This window comes from Dromaius novaehollandiae, chromosome Z (assembly GCF_036370855.1).
Source record: "Dromaius novaehollandiae isolate bDroNov1 chromosome Z, bDroNov1.hap1, whole genome shotgun sequence".
NCBI classification, from domain to species: domain Eukaryota; kingdom Metazoa; phylum Chordata; class Aves; order Casuariiformes; family Dromaiidae; genus Dromaius; species Dromaius novaehollandiae.
Genome location: NC_088132.1, coordinates 22903637 through 22920326, shown reverse-complemented (window position 1 = coordinate 22920326; position 16690 = coordinate 22903637). Strand labels below are relative to the sequence as shown.

The window sequence follows — 16690 nt, the reverse complement described above, 5'->3', positions numbered from 1 at the left end:
GACATCATTTTTTTTCTTGATTCACTCATTGCAGAAAGTTGGCTTGTACAGAGCTCTTCACTTCCAAGAAAAAAAAATAGTACAACAGCCTTTTGCAGCACTATCAGATAAAGAAATGTATTACATTTTTATAGCTGGAGCATACCTATGCTTCGGCATGAGCAAAGTGAACTGCAAATACCCCCTGTCTGCAGTTTCCCTTTCTAGGGGAGACCTGATGCTAATTCTGTGCTGATTAACCGTACCAGAAGTCAGAATACACAAGACATGTAGAAGCATGAGAATTTTTAATTCAGTTCTCATTTATCTCAATTATCTCATCTGGGCTAGCAGAATAAGCATAAAACCCGTAATATTTGTAATTCGTATCCTATAGCTGTTATAAGATATGGACCAGTTGGTAAATACTGAAATATTCAGTATTTAAGGTAGGTTTAAAGTGGCTTGTTGGCGTTCTTAGAGTGCTAGATAAACTGTTTTTACTAAGATAATATATTTTGAGTGTAAGCATCTAGTTATTTTCCGATGTTTGCCAAAAGCAGTGACTACACTGTGACTTTGGCAGATGGAGTATGCTATAAGCTGTTGTTTGTAAACAAAAGAGTTATTGATGGAATGTCACCATATGTTGCCATTGTTTATATAATGTGAAACACACAGTCACTTCCTGTCTTTGGACAGATTTTCTTGGGAGATAGGGAAAAGTGATCAGATTAATCATGAACAAAACAATGTGAGATGTCTTCCGTGGGTATACAGAGAGATATTAGATACACGTTCTTGGGTGAAGAAGTCACAAAAGATGGAAGGTAGCGAGATTTGATGCCTTTTCCATTATTTGTCATGGGTTACAGGCAAGAAGAAATGAAGTAGCAAGAATAGGATTAGGAATATACATAGATGGGTTTAGAAGAAAATGTTAAAAGTATACTTGTTACAGACATGTAAAAGGGACTATATAGCAAAACTATACTTTTAATATCATTTCTTCAAAATGGGGAATTACAGCTATTCTTTTTATTATTTACAGATGTACCCCATTACCCCGGTAGAATATGCAAACAGCACATTTGCCTATTAGAGAATTCATCTGGATATCATTATTGCTTTTTTTGCCCTGCAGTAGCATGTCAAGCCCATCCAGGCAAGAATATACATTATGTTCAGCACTGCAAAGGCATATGTGACGAAAAGACAGTCCCAAGCACAAGTAAGAACAAAGGACGGTACAACAGAGAGCAGAAACAATTATGACAGCTAATGAGAATTTCATGGAAAGACAGCAATGACTATTATATATGACGACCTAATGCAGCTTCTGTCTAAACCTTTAACTACTGGAAGATGAAAAAATATGCCACATTCCAGCATTTCCTCCCTGAGTATCCATGTCTGGCCATCAGAAAGTGGATACTGGGCTAAATGGGCCTTTGGTCTGACTCAGTATGGCTGTTTTTATATTCATAGTCCAGTCAAGCTTACCATGTTCCAAACAACTGCGGAGGTTTTACACTACTTTTATCCTCTCCCACCTCCCCGAAATCACTTCGTATTTACCAGAGTACGACACACAAACTTGGCCTGGGAAAAGGCCTCCTGATGATCATGCTGGTAAAGAGGAAGTGATGCCGGTGCCAGTCATTTTTGGAGGGAACAGTATTGATGTTTTTAGTGACTATCTAGAACACTTAGAATTAACACTATTTGTGATATAAATAAACTGTACTTTCATAAGCATATTCTGAGCTATCTTTTCAGACAGGCAGCAAAATGGACTTGCAGAATGTAGGAAGGGCATGTTTATCTGTACAGCATAATATAACCTGTGTTTTTGCAACAGCATTTACATTTAAGTTCAAATTAAACTCAATATAGATACTGCAGTATCATCAGAGTTCGTAATGTCAATTAATGCAGCTTTCCAATAGGTTCCTCCCCAGCAGCTTTAAAGCTAGTTAGCTACCAAGTTGCACAAGGGAATGAGTTTTGTGGTAGGATTCACTTGCCTGCAGATAGATAGCTGGTGCCACCTGAGAGAATGGGAGATTTGGGACAGTGATGGCAGAGGTCATAAACTGGCAGAGTCCTGTGCTCTTCTGATCCAGCATCTGAAGTCCAAGTAGGATACCAAAAGATATTTAAAATGGTGCCAGCATGTCTGTGTGTAGGCAACTGAACACCAGCCTTTATGTCCCATTGTCTTTTCTTTTTCCTTAGGATAACATATTTAATATTGCATAATATTTAATATAAATAAATAATATTTAATATATAATATTATAACTGAGCTCAGTTATAATCATACAGGCTAAAAATTGAAATCGTACAGGCTAAAAAATCAAAACTATAGTTTCAGTATTAATTGCTATAAACTGTGAGTATGTATATTCTGTATGTACATTGCAGAAAGCTGAATGCACAGACAGTGCAAACATCTCTGCCATAACTCTGTGCTGTGTCGCTTTATGTCACTGCTGCTGAAGGCTAAATTTGCAAATGTATTGAACTTCCTTAGTTTTACTGATTTTTGGAAGGTCAGTACTTGAAAATCAGATGCTGATTCTGATTTACAGAATAAGAAACAAAGAGCCAATCTGTAGCTTCTATAATGCATCCTGCAGTTAAACTAGCAAGGAAAACGGTTTTGCGCTACTGCATTTTGAGCTTGAGCTTGAGTTTTTATTTTGGAGGAAGTTATTTTGGGGAGACAGATGAGGTGGAATGACTTGAAGGTGAAAAGTTCTTAAACAGATGGTCCAAGGTTCTCCAGGAAGCACGTGCCAGATCTCCAAATATACATTTTTTTGTGCTGCTTGTATACTGACATTGGTGTTGCCTGTGTGTTCTTGATAGTCCAGTGCCATTTGTCAAAGACATGAGACCAGAATGAGGCCCAGTGTCGAAGTACTGCATATACCAGTAGAGTATCACATGAACCAAATTAGGTATTAATTTCTTTAAATTTTGCAGACTTATGTACAAACTCAGACTAATATATAAAATTTTCATTGTGATTAAAAATGGTTGTTAATCATGGCTAATTTCTAAAGATGGCAATTCAGAAAATACTTAGTCATTTAGTGCTGTTTATGAAACAGTTGTTTGTGGAGGTTTGTTCCTGCTGAGTCTGCTGCTTGAATTGTGCAGAAGCCACTCAGAAAGAGTTACCTAGGAAACCCTTGAATTGCTCCTTTTGTGCTCAAATTTTACCTCAATCATCATATTTCAAAGCTAAACATCCAGCTTGGTTTGATTTGCCCACCCCAGCATTGTCTACCAGAATGGAAAAGGAATAGATCAGATTTTAAGAAACTAACCCCACAAACTCCTCCACTTGCACCTGAACAGTCCCCCAGGAGGGTCAGGCTTCAATAAACCAGGGAAATGAGATACTAAGCATCTGCCTGCTTTGGTAAAAAGCTGAAAGTTAAAGGCAAAAGCTAGCCTCTTAAGCTGCTCAGGAGCTTCTTCAAGCGCTATGAGTGTAATGAATTATGGCTCTATGTGTGCTTCAAAAATCTTTTAATGATAATACCTATTATGACCTCTTCAATTTACTGTTGTCTTGTAATGACACCAGTTGGGAGTTAACAAAATACAATCTTCTGTTGACATCAGCACATAATCGTCAAAGTAGCTGCAGCCTGTCAATGTGTCAGGAAGAAAAAATGGGTTTGTTTCCATTCCGTTGGTGTAAGGTGATAGTCACATAGCTGTATGACTGAAGAGCCTGAGCTGAGAGTTGGGCTTTGCTTCTCTAGGGACTGGTCAGTTCACAGTAGGTTGATAGTCAAATAGTTCAGGAGTTCATAATAGCTGAATAATTAAGACCGAATCTTCAAACAAAATTAGCAATAAGTAGAAAATGTTATGGAATTGTAAAAGCTAACGGTGCCCTTCAAATGACTGCTTTTTGTAGCATTGTCACATGGCTTACATAAGCGTGTTAATCCAGGATAGTAACTCACAAGAAGCGTGTGTTATAAATCTGTGGGAAGAATAGCTTGCTCACTTCAGGAAGGACTGAATTCTCATTTCTAATCGCTTTGTGAAAGAAGAAAACTATGTGAAGAAGTAGTTGTGTGCTCCCTGCGTGCTCTCAGCTGAACATAATCTGCATCAAGTGCAGCTTTTTGGGCTTCTTAAGCTTTCACTGAGCTCCTTAGGAATCTCTCCACAGGCTAAGTGAGATTTGAATTGGGCGCATTTATGTGAAAGAACTGTTTAGGGCAGTTTTTCTCTTGCCTTATTCTCTGGCATAAGTTAGACCTGTGTGCAGTTTTGGACACATTGCCCAGCTGTGATGCACCATGGGTAAATAAGCCAGAAAAAAAGTGTAATATTAAAATAGGCTGAATCACGGTCCCTTTGCTTTCTTTCCGTGGCAGTCTCAAAGGGCTGCATTTCACCAGCAGGCTGAGCAACAGAAGCAGGCTAGGGAAAGAGATGCATGTAGCAGCCAAAAGGCTTTCTGTCACTGGAAAAGATCACGGTACATCTGCTCTGTAATGGACAAAACAAGCAAAGAGATGTAAAAGGAGATGAAGGACTAGTGTGAAGATCAGCTACACCAATATGAGAGGAATGTCCTTCTTTTAGTTTTAGCATCAAACTGTTAAGAAGACTGCTGTGTTGTGACAAGTCTAAACCAGATAGTTTCTGGCTGGATGTGAGAAAAAATTTCCCTGCAAAGACAGCCCAGCAGTGGAGCTGGGCCAGAGAGGTTGTGTCGTCTCTGCCCTTGGAGCTTTTCCAGCAACTTTTTATTGATGGGGTAAAGCCCTGAGCAACCTGGTCTACCCCCATGGCTGAGCCTGCTTTGGGCAGGGTCCTGACAGCCTTGGTTGCCTTATAGTCCTATGAATGGGAAAAAAGTACATATATATGTACACATACATATACATATATAAATGTATACATATATATTTCCACATATATGGCCAGGCTTGATGCAGACCAGACCAGTTTTGATTTTTGATCAGACTAGCCCTGTCTGTGAGGGAAGGTCTGTGGGAAGATGCATCTGAGGCACCAGGTGGGTGCGGGTCCCCTCCAGGCAGAAGGCACCATGCTGCTCCCTGCATCACCGTCAGCACGGACGCAATCAGAGATGTCCTTGGGCCACTGGTGCTGGAGGGATACCCTGTAATTCCTGAAATACAATGAAGTCCTAAGGAGTCCCTCTTAAGGAATCTCTGACCTTATTCATCCGCTTTAATATTCTATTCACTGCTGTTTTTCTTGCAGAATGAAGAAGGGGATGAAGATCAGCCTCTCAGCCTGGCCTGGCCTGACACCCTGCGCAAACAGCTCACCTACCTGATCGTTTTGCCCATTGTTTTTCCGCTGTGGGTTTCCCTCCCAGATGTCAGGAATCCTGTAAGTAGCTGTTGTTGTAAGTCAGTGTGTTCTGCACAGCAGAATGGCTGCTGAATGCCAATATCCAAGGAAGGACCATAGTGAATTTAAGCAGACGTGGAACTAATGATTTTATTTATAGTTCCTTTTGTGAAGAAGATGCCACAACAGAATTTTAAAGTAAACATCAATCTTCAAGTGAGTGCTTATGGGCAACTGGAAGATAATAGCTCTGTAAATATTGCCATTTGTATTTATTAATATTTTATCACAAAAAGAAAAAGCTCTTAAAACTTCTTCTGTGGGGCTTTTACATCTATGTTTCTAGATCTCCACTGAGCATTACTTAAGCAATGAGGAAGTCTCCCCAACCACAACACCATAAAGGGTAAAGTTGGAAAGACAAAGGCTAGATTTTCTCTGTGTTTCAAAAATAATGATATGCATTTCTCTTAAATGCATGTTCTACTAGCCTTATACAGCCATTCTCTCGTTAAAGGGCAATTTTGTTTCAGGAAGGTCTGACTAAAAATTGAGCAAAGGAGACCTCTGTCTTCCATTTGTACTCTTTTAATTTTCATACTAGAATAAGATCCAGAAGTTTTTCCATGTGCAGAACACTTACTAATTCTGTCCAAACATGGCTTGAAGTCATGTAAGATGGTTTATTTAATAGAAATGATTTACTGTGATAAGTTGGCAAATCCTCCCTCTTTTATATTCACATATGCAAACAGTAATGGCTGGGGAGGCTAATGGAAAGACAAAAAAAAAGTCAATAGCTGAAAGAATCCTTTAGAATTGCTTTAATCTCTTCCTTTCTGGATCAAAAATAGACTTAAAACTCCAGCAGGAGAGGGTTGTACAACTTACAAGGTTATAAATCAACAGCCTGATTTCTTTTTTTCCTCCTCATCACTTTTCCCATCCCCCACACTGAAAAACTGTAATTCAGTGCAAGAAACAAGCTAAAATAAATTATTTGATTTGTTTTTAGATAAAAGTTTCTCTTAGAGTATAAACTGACATTTTTTCTTCCAATCTTTAAGTTGTATTTTCTTTAAGCTTTCAAACAAATCTGGTAAAGATTTTTGTTTGGTAACACAACAAAGCATACTACATGAATTCCAAGATTGTTTATTTCAGTATTTATGCCCTCATTTTATTATTCAAAATCATCACTGTATTATTTTTCTTTATAATTTGCCCTAATATGAGCAAGTACTGCTAAGAAATAAGTATGTGCGTTATTTTGAATTTAAAAATTCTGGTGCTAACATTAATAGCATTTGCAATCTTTTTTATTACTTCCCCTTGAACATTTGTAAATATCCAGTGTTCAATACTATATAAATGAGAACAGTCAAAATAATGTCTTGGGAAAGCCAGTGTCTCATGAATTTGCATGCAACTGTGTGATGTATGTGAACATTAACACTACGATTGTTCACAACAGACCTGGTGTGCTGACATCCTAGAATTAAAACACTATGCCATAACATAAAAGATAAGCACAGCTGAATGTGACAGGTATGTCAATGGGCAGCAGGGTTTTAAAATTTCATTCACTGAAAGGACTAGCTTGTTATACAGAAATAAAAGTGAAGTGCATATTACATGCAGTTTGTAATTACATGTAATAATAACAGAAGAGGTAACAAGCTGCATCGATGTGAGAAGCTGTTTACTTTGAGCACCATTGTCAAAGAATTAACCAGATGGTTGCATAAACTCTCTGTGCCCAGCTGTCTAACTTTTCAAGGGCACTTCATTAGTGTGTTTGTCTCTAAAATGCTCTCACTTTTGCTTGTGTGCCATCCCCCGTTTCCTTCCCTAAAGGAAACCAAACCCAACTGCACAGCTCAGCATGTGATTCAGAAAACAACTTTACATTAGATCTGTGAGGCAAAAGTTAAAATAAACCTCAAAAAATACTTAAATAGATTTTGTAGGTAGGCCTAACATCAGGGGCCCAATTTGCAAAAGTGGTTATTTTAGTCAGAAATCCAAATCCTACATGAAGATGCTCAAATTAGCATGTGGGCATATATAACGATCCCTGTGTGCTAAGTAGTGATTTGAGAGACCATAAGGAGCTTTTGACATCCTCTGTGGGTACCCACTTTTCAAAATCCTGCTCTCTTTTCCTCCCGGAGTCTCCTAGAGACCTAGAGTCCTAAAGTATTTTTTATCTCAGCTTAATGGAGAAGGTTTGACAGCATTTAGTTAGTCATTAGTTTTAGAACAGGCTGCATGTAGCTCCAGAAAACCCAGAAGCACCAGCAAAATTATTTCATATACAAGGCCTTTGGTTATGAAGTTAGTAAAAATCCATACTGCTTTATTATACTCTGATGTGCAGATATAGATATTTGCATTTACCTACAGTAGATTATGCATTAAGTCAAATAATTCCTCAACTGATTCAACAGCTGACTTGTTTTAATGTGTGTTTACTGGCTCAGTTATACCTTTTCATATAAAATGGGTACATTTAGAAAACCTTACTATAATATCAGTCATGTTACCAGAGGTACACCAAAGGCCGGTGTGCTTTTGGGGAATTTTATTGTTGGCCTTTCGCTGAGATATTTGTAAAAATGATGGATATTTTCCCTGTACTAATAGCTCACTTCACCAGTGGCTTTACAAAGGCCATAAATACAACTGTCCGCCTCCTCCAGTGAGAGGTACTGAAACACTGATGGGAAAACGGCATGACCAAGGTGACGAGTAGGCTGGGGCAGAATTTGAACAGCAGCTTTCTCGTCACAGCTGCAGGGCACCGTCTCTCCCTTCGTGACACGGGCCAGAAAAACCATCTATCCGAGCCCCATTCCTGCTGTCGCTGGATCCACATGGGGCAGTTCTTTGCATGCGTGCAAGTTCCCGTTAACGGCCAAGAGACACGACTTGTGTGAACTCTTGCTGGCGTACGGAGACGCGCTGTTACCAAGGGGACAAGGACGAGATGTTCCCTCGCAGATCTAGTTACTAGAGCAGGTTCTGCGTAATCAGATTTATCCACCATCAGATATGGATGGAAGATCAAAGACGGCATGGAGATAAATTTATGCATGAGACAAACGTATGATTCATTCAGGTTAAAGGTAAAGATGTCTGCAATAAGACTGGCTAAAATTAAGACAATTACTTTGCAAGTTATTAAGCACTCAATACGTTGCAGAATCAGGCTCTCAGGAAAAAATACTTTGGTTTTCTGACATACTTCTGTCGCTGTGGTTACTTATTATAGTAAGTCTGATTTTTTAGACATTGGTAGGAATTCAACACAGAGATGCATGATATATGTACTTAAGGTTGCTGATGGCCAGAAATAGTAGCAATCCAACAGATCTATACCACAGCTACAAAATTATTTTTCTTTTGTTAAATGAAAATAGGATACGAACTGTGTGATCCATGTTTTTTTTCCCTTTGTTCTGTTATCATGACCACAAACAAACCAAGTGGCAGTAAACTGGAGTCTTTGTCTTAACAAGTCAAACATCACAGCTATCAGAAAAGGTGGAGAGAAGTATCGCTGTCTGTTGTTTCTGACTAATTCTTGTAGGAAAATGCTCGAACGAACAGCTCTCCATATTCCCAAGAGCTTGGAAGTCACACTGAGATAAATCTCAAAAAAAGTTGTCAATAATTACAAAAGAAACATGATTACTATTCAGTCTGGAAATAAAATGCAGCATCAGAAAAAAATCAACAGTCCCATTTCTGCTTTTTAAAAAATTCATCTATATGCAAAATTTATAGTAGCATCTAAGGGGTCCATTCTTGATTTCATCTCCTGTAATAGGTACAAGCTTTAAATTTTGCCCTTTTTGAGTTTAAATGTTTTCTCTTTTAAAACAGATAATTAAACTGTTAAGTCTATTAAAGTACTCATAACCCTGAACTGCTTCTTATCAGTTAATTAAGCTGTAAGAGAATTGGCTAAGACAGGCTGCATATACACATGCTGCAAAGTTACTGACTCATAATTCTTAGCCATCCAATTCTCCACATCCTGTGGGTGTCTGACCTGGATAAGCAATATGCAATTATTTTACAAGAGCCATTTGGTATTTATAATGCTGTAGTCTCACTGAATTTATGATTACTGGCCAGTAGCTGGGATTCGCATAATCTAATGTATGCTTATTTCTTGAGTGTTGTAGAGTGATTATTCAAATTCCGCTATTATCATTTGCTTCCCTATTTAGATTTAGAGACCAGCTGACAACAATAAGGTTATCACTTCATCTTCTCATTCCCCATATGATTTTCCTGCAAATCCCAGTATTTACGGAGAAGAAAAGATTATGTTAAAAGTTGAAAGACTTGGGTGCTAAGAAAGCTGAGAAAGAAGTACTAGTTATTTGATCAAAAAAGAAGAAAATTACTGCTTAGATTCATTCATCTCTTCCAGTCTCAGCTGTGCTCTTGCTGATTTTGGATCACTGCTTTAACAGTCACCTTCATGTAACCGTGCTCCTTTTCAGAACAAGTCCTTCTGCTCCCACTGCAGGGAAAGTTTTGATTTTAAAATTAAAAGCAAATCTGATTTTTCATAAGTTTGAACAGAAACACTGGAAGCTCATTAGCAGATTTTCTTACATAACAGAAGTTCAGAACTGTGTTTTGAAGAGGGCACTCTGCTCTGCGGGGAGTTACGGAGCAGGTCAGCCGGGGTAACGTGTGCGGTTCTGGAAACACTGCTTCTGACAGTAATGGAGTTTAAATGACAAGGACATTTTCAGGTGCCGTGATAGCTGTTTATGCCTATATTTAAACATAATTCATTTAAAACAACTACCGAAATGCTTTTCCTACTCTAACTGAGGTTAAGTTACTTATCTATATATCAGGATTTCCCCATGGGTTTTGGGCACATTGTTAAATCTGTACCGTGTTTAATGTGTCTTCCTCCATATACGAAATTATGGAATTGTGTAGGTCATGTTAGTCAATGTTTATGAACTCCATCCTCAGGAGGGCATCTAGCATTGTGCTAACTACCCCCAGGAGTAAGCGCTCTGCAGCATGGAGCATGGCTCACAGTTGCGTCTGCTGGTCAGGTGGATAGAGATGTTTTAGGTGTCCCTTTGTGCAGATGAGCGTGTACAGTTCTCCTTGATGACTCTACCTTTCTCCCATCCATAGTGGCCTGGTCTCGTTTCATTTAAATCAGCAGAAAGGTTCTGCCCGACTTCAATGAGCGGAGGATCAGCCCCACTGCTGACGCAAGGCGCTGCCGTTCCCGAGGGATTTAGCCCGTCGGCTTTACTGAGCCCCCTCCTGTTGCAGCTGGCCACAGCTTCCTAGCCCCAGGGCTGGCCCCTGCAAATACCTGTTGTGCCTGGTATTAAAGAAAAGCTGGCTGTGCAGCTGCATAAGCTCCCCAAACAAGAAGGCGTTAGCGTGGCTTAACCCAGCTGAGTTGGCAGCTTGCAGATAGCATTTTCTCCCAGCTCAGGGAAAGTGACGGGAGCTCTCGGACCACCTCTGGGTCTGTCCTTTTCCTCCGTCCAAGGGCTGCTCGTACGGCTCTGCGGCGCCCGTCTGTCCACCCCGGCATGCGGGAACAGCCCATGGGCGGGCGGTGCTGGTGCCACGGGGCGCAGCGCAGGGCGCAGCGCGGGGCGCATTGCCCACGCGACCGGTACCGCCCGCCTCGTTGAGGGGTCGCGCCAGCCTGATGCAATCAGGAGGCGCCATGAGAGAAAGTTACTGCTTGAGCGTGCTCGCTTGGCGAAGGAAGAGCTGGTGGCACGTGCATAGCACAAGTCGAAAGTGGAGGTAGTGGGGGTTTCACAGGAAGAGGTACCGCAGGGTCGAGCGGCAGCTGGAACCAGTAATCGCCGTGGGGTAACTTACTTCCTCTAGCAGTCTTACTGGTTATTCATATAAATTTGTAGGATTTTTCAAATGGCACATTAGAGATGACCTCGGGCGAGGATTTGTCTTCAGAAGGTGGATGTCCATAAAGAATGTGATTTCGTTCAAAAGTAGTAGCATTCATTCACAGTGCAAATTCCATTTTAAACACTAATTTGATTCAGAAAGTGATTACCCGGTACAGTCCTGCAGTGATGTTTCCTTTCTTTGGTAGTTAATCTGATCTCTTTTTTATTACACAGATCTAGCTAGCCAATAGGAAATAGGGATGATGAATAAGACTGAGAAGAACAATGACCAAAATAAGTCATTAATATGAATATAATCCATTCATTGGCTGCAAGAATACTATATATTCAAAGCTTGATGTTAGTAGAGCAGACACACTGAAAATTAAAATGAGGTCATTCTGATGTGATACTGATTTCACAATTAATTGAAGGGTATCAAAGTGTGATTTTACTTTCTTTTGAAACAAACATCTGTTCAAAACAAAGCATGGCAAATGTGTGCTTAATTCATCTTCTGTGCTAATCGAAAAAGTGGGTAATTTTTCAAACAATGATTAAATGCCCTAATAAACTTTAAATGTGTATTTTTTAGCTTGGTGCTATGGCAGCCTTTCCAATACTGACTGTGAAAGCTGTTGCACAAAGATACTGGTGCACAGACAAAGGATGTGAATACCTCTTATAACAATTTGAAATCATTCTTTTTGCTTAGGCATAAAGTCATTCATAAATTCAGCAGCTCAGACCTTCATGCAGCTAAATATATATGCAGACTGCAACATAAGAGAATATAGTATAAATGACAATCCAAAACTTGCCATTAGGTATAATACATGTTGTTATTAGGAGGTGAATCTTCCCACAGACTAATTTATTACTGAAGCTGGAAGGCTGGAAGGAAGAATGAGGCATGGGTAAGCATATATCAGTAGTGGCAGTCAGTTTCTGAATTTCCTGACATTTATTTTGGTTGTCTAATGATGATCAGAATAGGTGATCAGAATAAATGAGAGGTCACTTAAGGAGCAAACAAGAGTAGAGCATGTCAGCGTGTAACACACTTGTTCACTCTTTCTCTTTGTTTCTGTTTCAGAGGTCAAGAAAATTTTTTCCAATCACATTTTTTGGCTCAATCAGTTGGATTGGATTTTTTTCTTACTTAATGGTCTGGTGGGCACATCAGGTAAGAAGGTGTTGCACTGGTACAAAATAAAAGCCCTGTGTTGTGTTTTACCCTGCAAGAAATCATTTAGAATCAGAATCCATCATCTATCTCATGCTGGGTAGTGTTTTATTTTAGGAGCTGGAACGATGGATGAAGTAAATCACTACTCACTAAATAGAAAGTAGATCAGAGACCAGTGGTTGCCCTTAACAAATGTTTGATCTTTCTGTTAACATCAGTGCCATAAGCAGCCACTTGTTGATACCTGCTGGTCTCTTTGGAGAATTACTTTTTTTTTTTTTACCATGTTCCACGAGATTCAGATGAAATGTAAGATTGTCAATCATGTCTGTAGTCGCTGCATTTCCAAGCTAGTCAGGAATCTTTGAGTATTCCCAGGTCAGCAGGTTTGCAGCAGGGAGTGTCCTTCCACCACTGGGCTTCAACACATATTTTTGCTGTTTTCACTCAATCTCTTTCAGGTTGGAGAAACCATTGGTATTAGTGAAGAAATCATGGGACTGACTATTTTAGCTGCTGGCACATCGATTCCCGACCTAATTACCAGTGTTATCGTAGCCCGCAAAGGTCTGGGAGACATGGCTGTATCCAGCTCTGTTGGAAGCAACATCTTTGACATCACAGTGGGGTAAGTCCTGCAGCAAGAAAATTGTGTTTTAATATTTTAATAAAAAGTCTTGTGTTCATAACATGTTGCCCTGGTTTTGTCAAGGTGTTACCTCCAACAGTTTTCTGCTATTGATGTTTAAAAAAGAGAATGATGCAAACATACAGTAGGTGTTATTATTTCAAGTATTCAGAACTTAATAGATATTTGCCTGACAGGCTTGTTATAAATTGGTTGCATCATTCTTTATTTCACGCATCACAGAATTGCCAGGGCAAGTAAATTACGCTTTAAAAAGTATTGTTCCAAGAATAAGTTTTTGAAGTCTTTTATGCTTTTGTCAGGCACTTTGTTGCTGTTCACTTATGTTTCCACTCACTGTGCCTATGCTAGAGCTTTCTTCATAATCAAAGATCAGGGAACTATTCATTGCCTCTGCAGTGTCCAGCTTGTTTGCTGTGAAAATAAACAGAATGTCATTGACTTGTATAACTTTTATAAGCTGTTGTTGGCGCCTGATTTTTTTTATATACCTGGCAAATCCCAAATTACAAACCAATTCTTTATTAACACTAAGGTCCCTTTGTATAGCTGTGACAATATGAAGCAACATAAGATTGTGCAGAAATGTGCTACTTACGTTTTACTGCATGCAGGGACCCTCTCTGTCCGGTGCACAACATAAAGGCTTCACAGCAGCACGAGGATAATGATGTCTCATGTGCGGCTGGAATGTAGATTCCTAGTTGACCCTTTGAGAGAAAGCTAGACCAGATCTGGAAACACTGTATGCCTCAGTGTTTCAAAAGTGTGCAGGAAATTTACAGTCAAATTCTGGCTTAATGCCCCCTTTCCTATCTTCAGCATAGGACAGAAGCAAGGAGAATCATATCCATCATCTTAGTTTCTCCATCCAATTGTTATTTCCTGCCATTGTACATCTAGAAGAACAGATCCTGCGTCATGGTTTTAGCTGCTGTAAAATATATCAGCAACAGTGCTCATACAAAATGGGATACCAAAGTTGGAGTGGATAGTAAATGGCTCTTTACTCCACTTTTAACAGCAGTACTTTTGGATACAGCTGAAAAACTTGGCAACTTTTTTATATTAATCCAGAAGCATGAACTGTTTTAAATAACATTTATAATAAAAATACCTGCAAAACATATGAAAACATTATTCACTCCCCAGTGCTTCAACTTAGAACATGTAGGGTGCATTGCAAAACATTTCCTTTTTGCAATACTTTCTTTTTCTCTTAATATTTTTAGTCTTCCTGCCTATGGAAATGTATGCTGTCCTGTCCAGTCTGCTAGTCCTACTATCTTTACAGCAAAAATGGCACAGCTTAGCTGTAGTCATGGTTTAGTTAGTACTGAGGCTGTAATAAATTATTCTCTCTTGAGCTGCTTATTCAGAGTTTGAATGATGTGAGCTGCTGACAGCTCTTTTTATGCATTCCAAGCCTACTAAGCTCCAATCAGTAGCTTAAATATTTATTTCAACTTGACATCTTCCAGAGGGATGTGGCTTCATACAGTAGCATCAGAGCTGGGAAATGCAGTAATAGCAAGTACAAAAATAGAAATTAAGCTTAAGTTCAGTCAAAGTTCAAACTTTAACATAGGTTTATACATAAGCATGGATCAAGACATGTAAGGGCCAAAGTTTGAGGGCAGCACCTTGCAGACACACCACCCACCTTCCACTGTCAGGCCAGCTCTTGGAAGGAGATCCCTCTGTGGATGTTTTGAATCCACAAGCTAATGAACGAGGACTTCTTGCTCACAGGCAGGAAACCACATGATTTCTGTCAGCCAAGGGAAACATACTGCACCATGGCAGCTGGTGGAGGAATGATGGGGAGCACAAATCCCATATGTTCTCCACAGAACCACATGCAAAATGACAAATGAGATTTATGTATGATTTATGAAATTAGGAGAGGTTCGTGCTTCACTTTATGCAGGAAGTCTGTGGTTCAAATAGCCAAAGCAGGTAGGAGAGAAGGGGCTGGGAAAATGTCAGAATGATGAGCAAACACAGAGTGGCCTCTAAAGGTTAGGAAATTATATGGAAGGAATCTTTGGCTTCCCAGTATCTTCATATATCTGAGTAGCCCACCTTTTTCTAAGCTAGGCCTATCCTTCCCCAGTCCACCAGTTGGTGTCCGGGCATCCTTGAGAGCCTGCTGTGGAGACGAAAGGCTTAGTTAGACTACAGCATGTGATCTGATGCCTCTGGCCAGAGAGATGGGCTTCCCTGTCTCCCAGTAAATATCTTTGTATTTTGAAGTGCCTTCAGAACCTTTCCAGTGCCCCTTTCTGCATCTCTGCAATATTTCCAATTTCTTTTTCTGTTTCTTAACAGCCTTCCTCTTCCGTGGCTCCTGTATGCTGTGATTAACAGCTTAGCCCCAGTGACAGTCAGCAGCAATGGTCTGTTCTGTGCAATCGTCCTCCTCTTCATCATGCTACTCTTTGTCATCCTCTCCATCGCTTTCTGCAAGTGGAGGATGAATAAAATACTGGGCTGTCTTATGTTTGGGCTTTATTTTGTGTTCCTGATTGTCAGCGTCCTCTTGGAGGACAAAGTGATACAGTGTCCTGTCTCCATTTAGTGGAAAGTGCCGTTTCTTGAGGAAAAAAAGTATATATATATTCAAATACATATATATACATATCAAAATGAAGCAGCAAAAACCCACAACGGAAAGCTTCTATGAGAATAACCAGTGGATTTGTAAATCTCCTATCCCTCAATTTTAAAAGGAAGAAAGAACAGGTGAAATTCAAAGCAGAAGAATGATTGCTGCTGGACAGTTCAGTTACCTATGAAGGGCTGAGGTCAGCTGCAATGAGGTTTTCTCTGTTTGCTGCAGGACATCCTCACTGCCCAGTACCGGAGATGCTGTGCATGCTTTGTAACAGTGAAAGCTACTGCAGCTTGTATGCCTGCGGTACCTATCCACAGACCGCTTTTCCTCTGTAGTAACATATACAGACACATGAGTAATAAGTACTTAAGACTATAATCTTCTAAGGAGAATGCTGGTATCAGCTTTGGGGATGCAATCCCACCCCCCACACACACACCCTTTGGGGGTTTATCTGATAATCTACTGGCACGCCAGAGTGGAAAGCATTCAGCGAGAGCAAGAGTCACAGAGAAGGAAGATCTTGCACATCTCTTCATTTAAGTGGATTTCTATGATGTGATTTTGGCAAAGCCAGGGAGTTCTTCAGTATTTTGGTCCTTTGCGTCACAGGTCGCTAATGGCAATTGGCAAGATGTAAAATGATGGTTTATTACATCTTGCAAAACTCTTCAGGTTCTAGAAGCTCCAGCTTTACTATTAATGGGGATATGAAGTCTGGACATTTTGCAACTGGTGCAGATTTTCATTATATTCACACATGAAGCCCAGACTGGGGATTTGCTGTCTTCTCTAGTACCAACCCAGCATGCAAAGAGATCATACAAGTACTGCGTGGACTCATTTTTTCTAATGCAGCAATACTACCAACAGTACCAATGTCTTTCTGATGCTGTTACCATTATGAATTTGCCTTTTCATGCCAGAAAAAAAAGGCTAATTTGCTTATGCATAGTATTTCATACAGAATATAG

The 16690-nt window shown here is 39.8% G+C and overlaps 1 protein-coding gene across 4 annotated transcripts in view; it reads left to right on the top strand.

Moving 5' to 3' along the window:
• Positions 1–16690, top strand: part of SLC24A2 (solute carrier family 24 member 2) — a 114574-nt gene that overhangs the window by 91985 nt on the left and 5899 nt on the right. For 3 of the 4 annotated variants that reach the window (XM_064502842.1, XM_064502843.1, XM_064502841.1), the window contains 4 exons: positions 5248–5379; positions 12358–12447; positions 12912–13078; positions 15431–15714. In XM_064502842.1, the coding sequence (XP_064358912.1) occupies positions 5248–5379; positions 12358–12447; positions 12912–13078; positions 15431–15680 (639 nt within the window). In that variant the 3' untranslated portion in view covers positions 15681–15714. Of the gene's footprint in view, positions 1–5247; positions 5380–12357; positions 12448–12911; positions 13079–15430; positions 15715–16690 lie in introns of those variants that run through there. The other variant, XM_064502844.1, reaches the window with a different exon arrangement.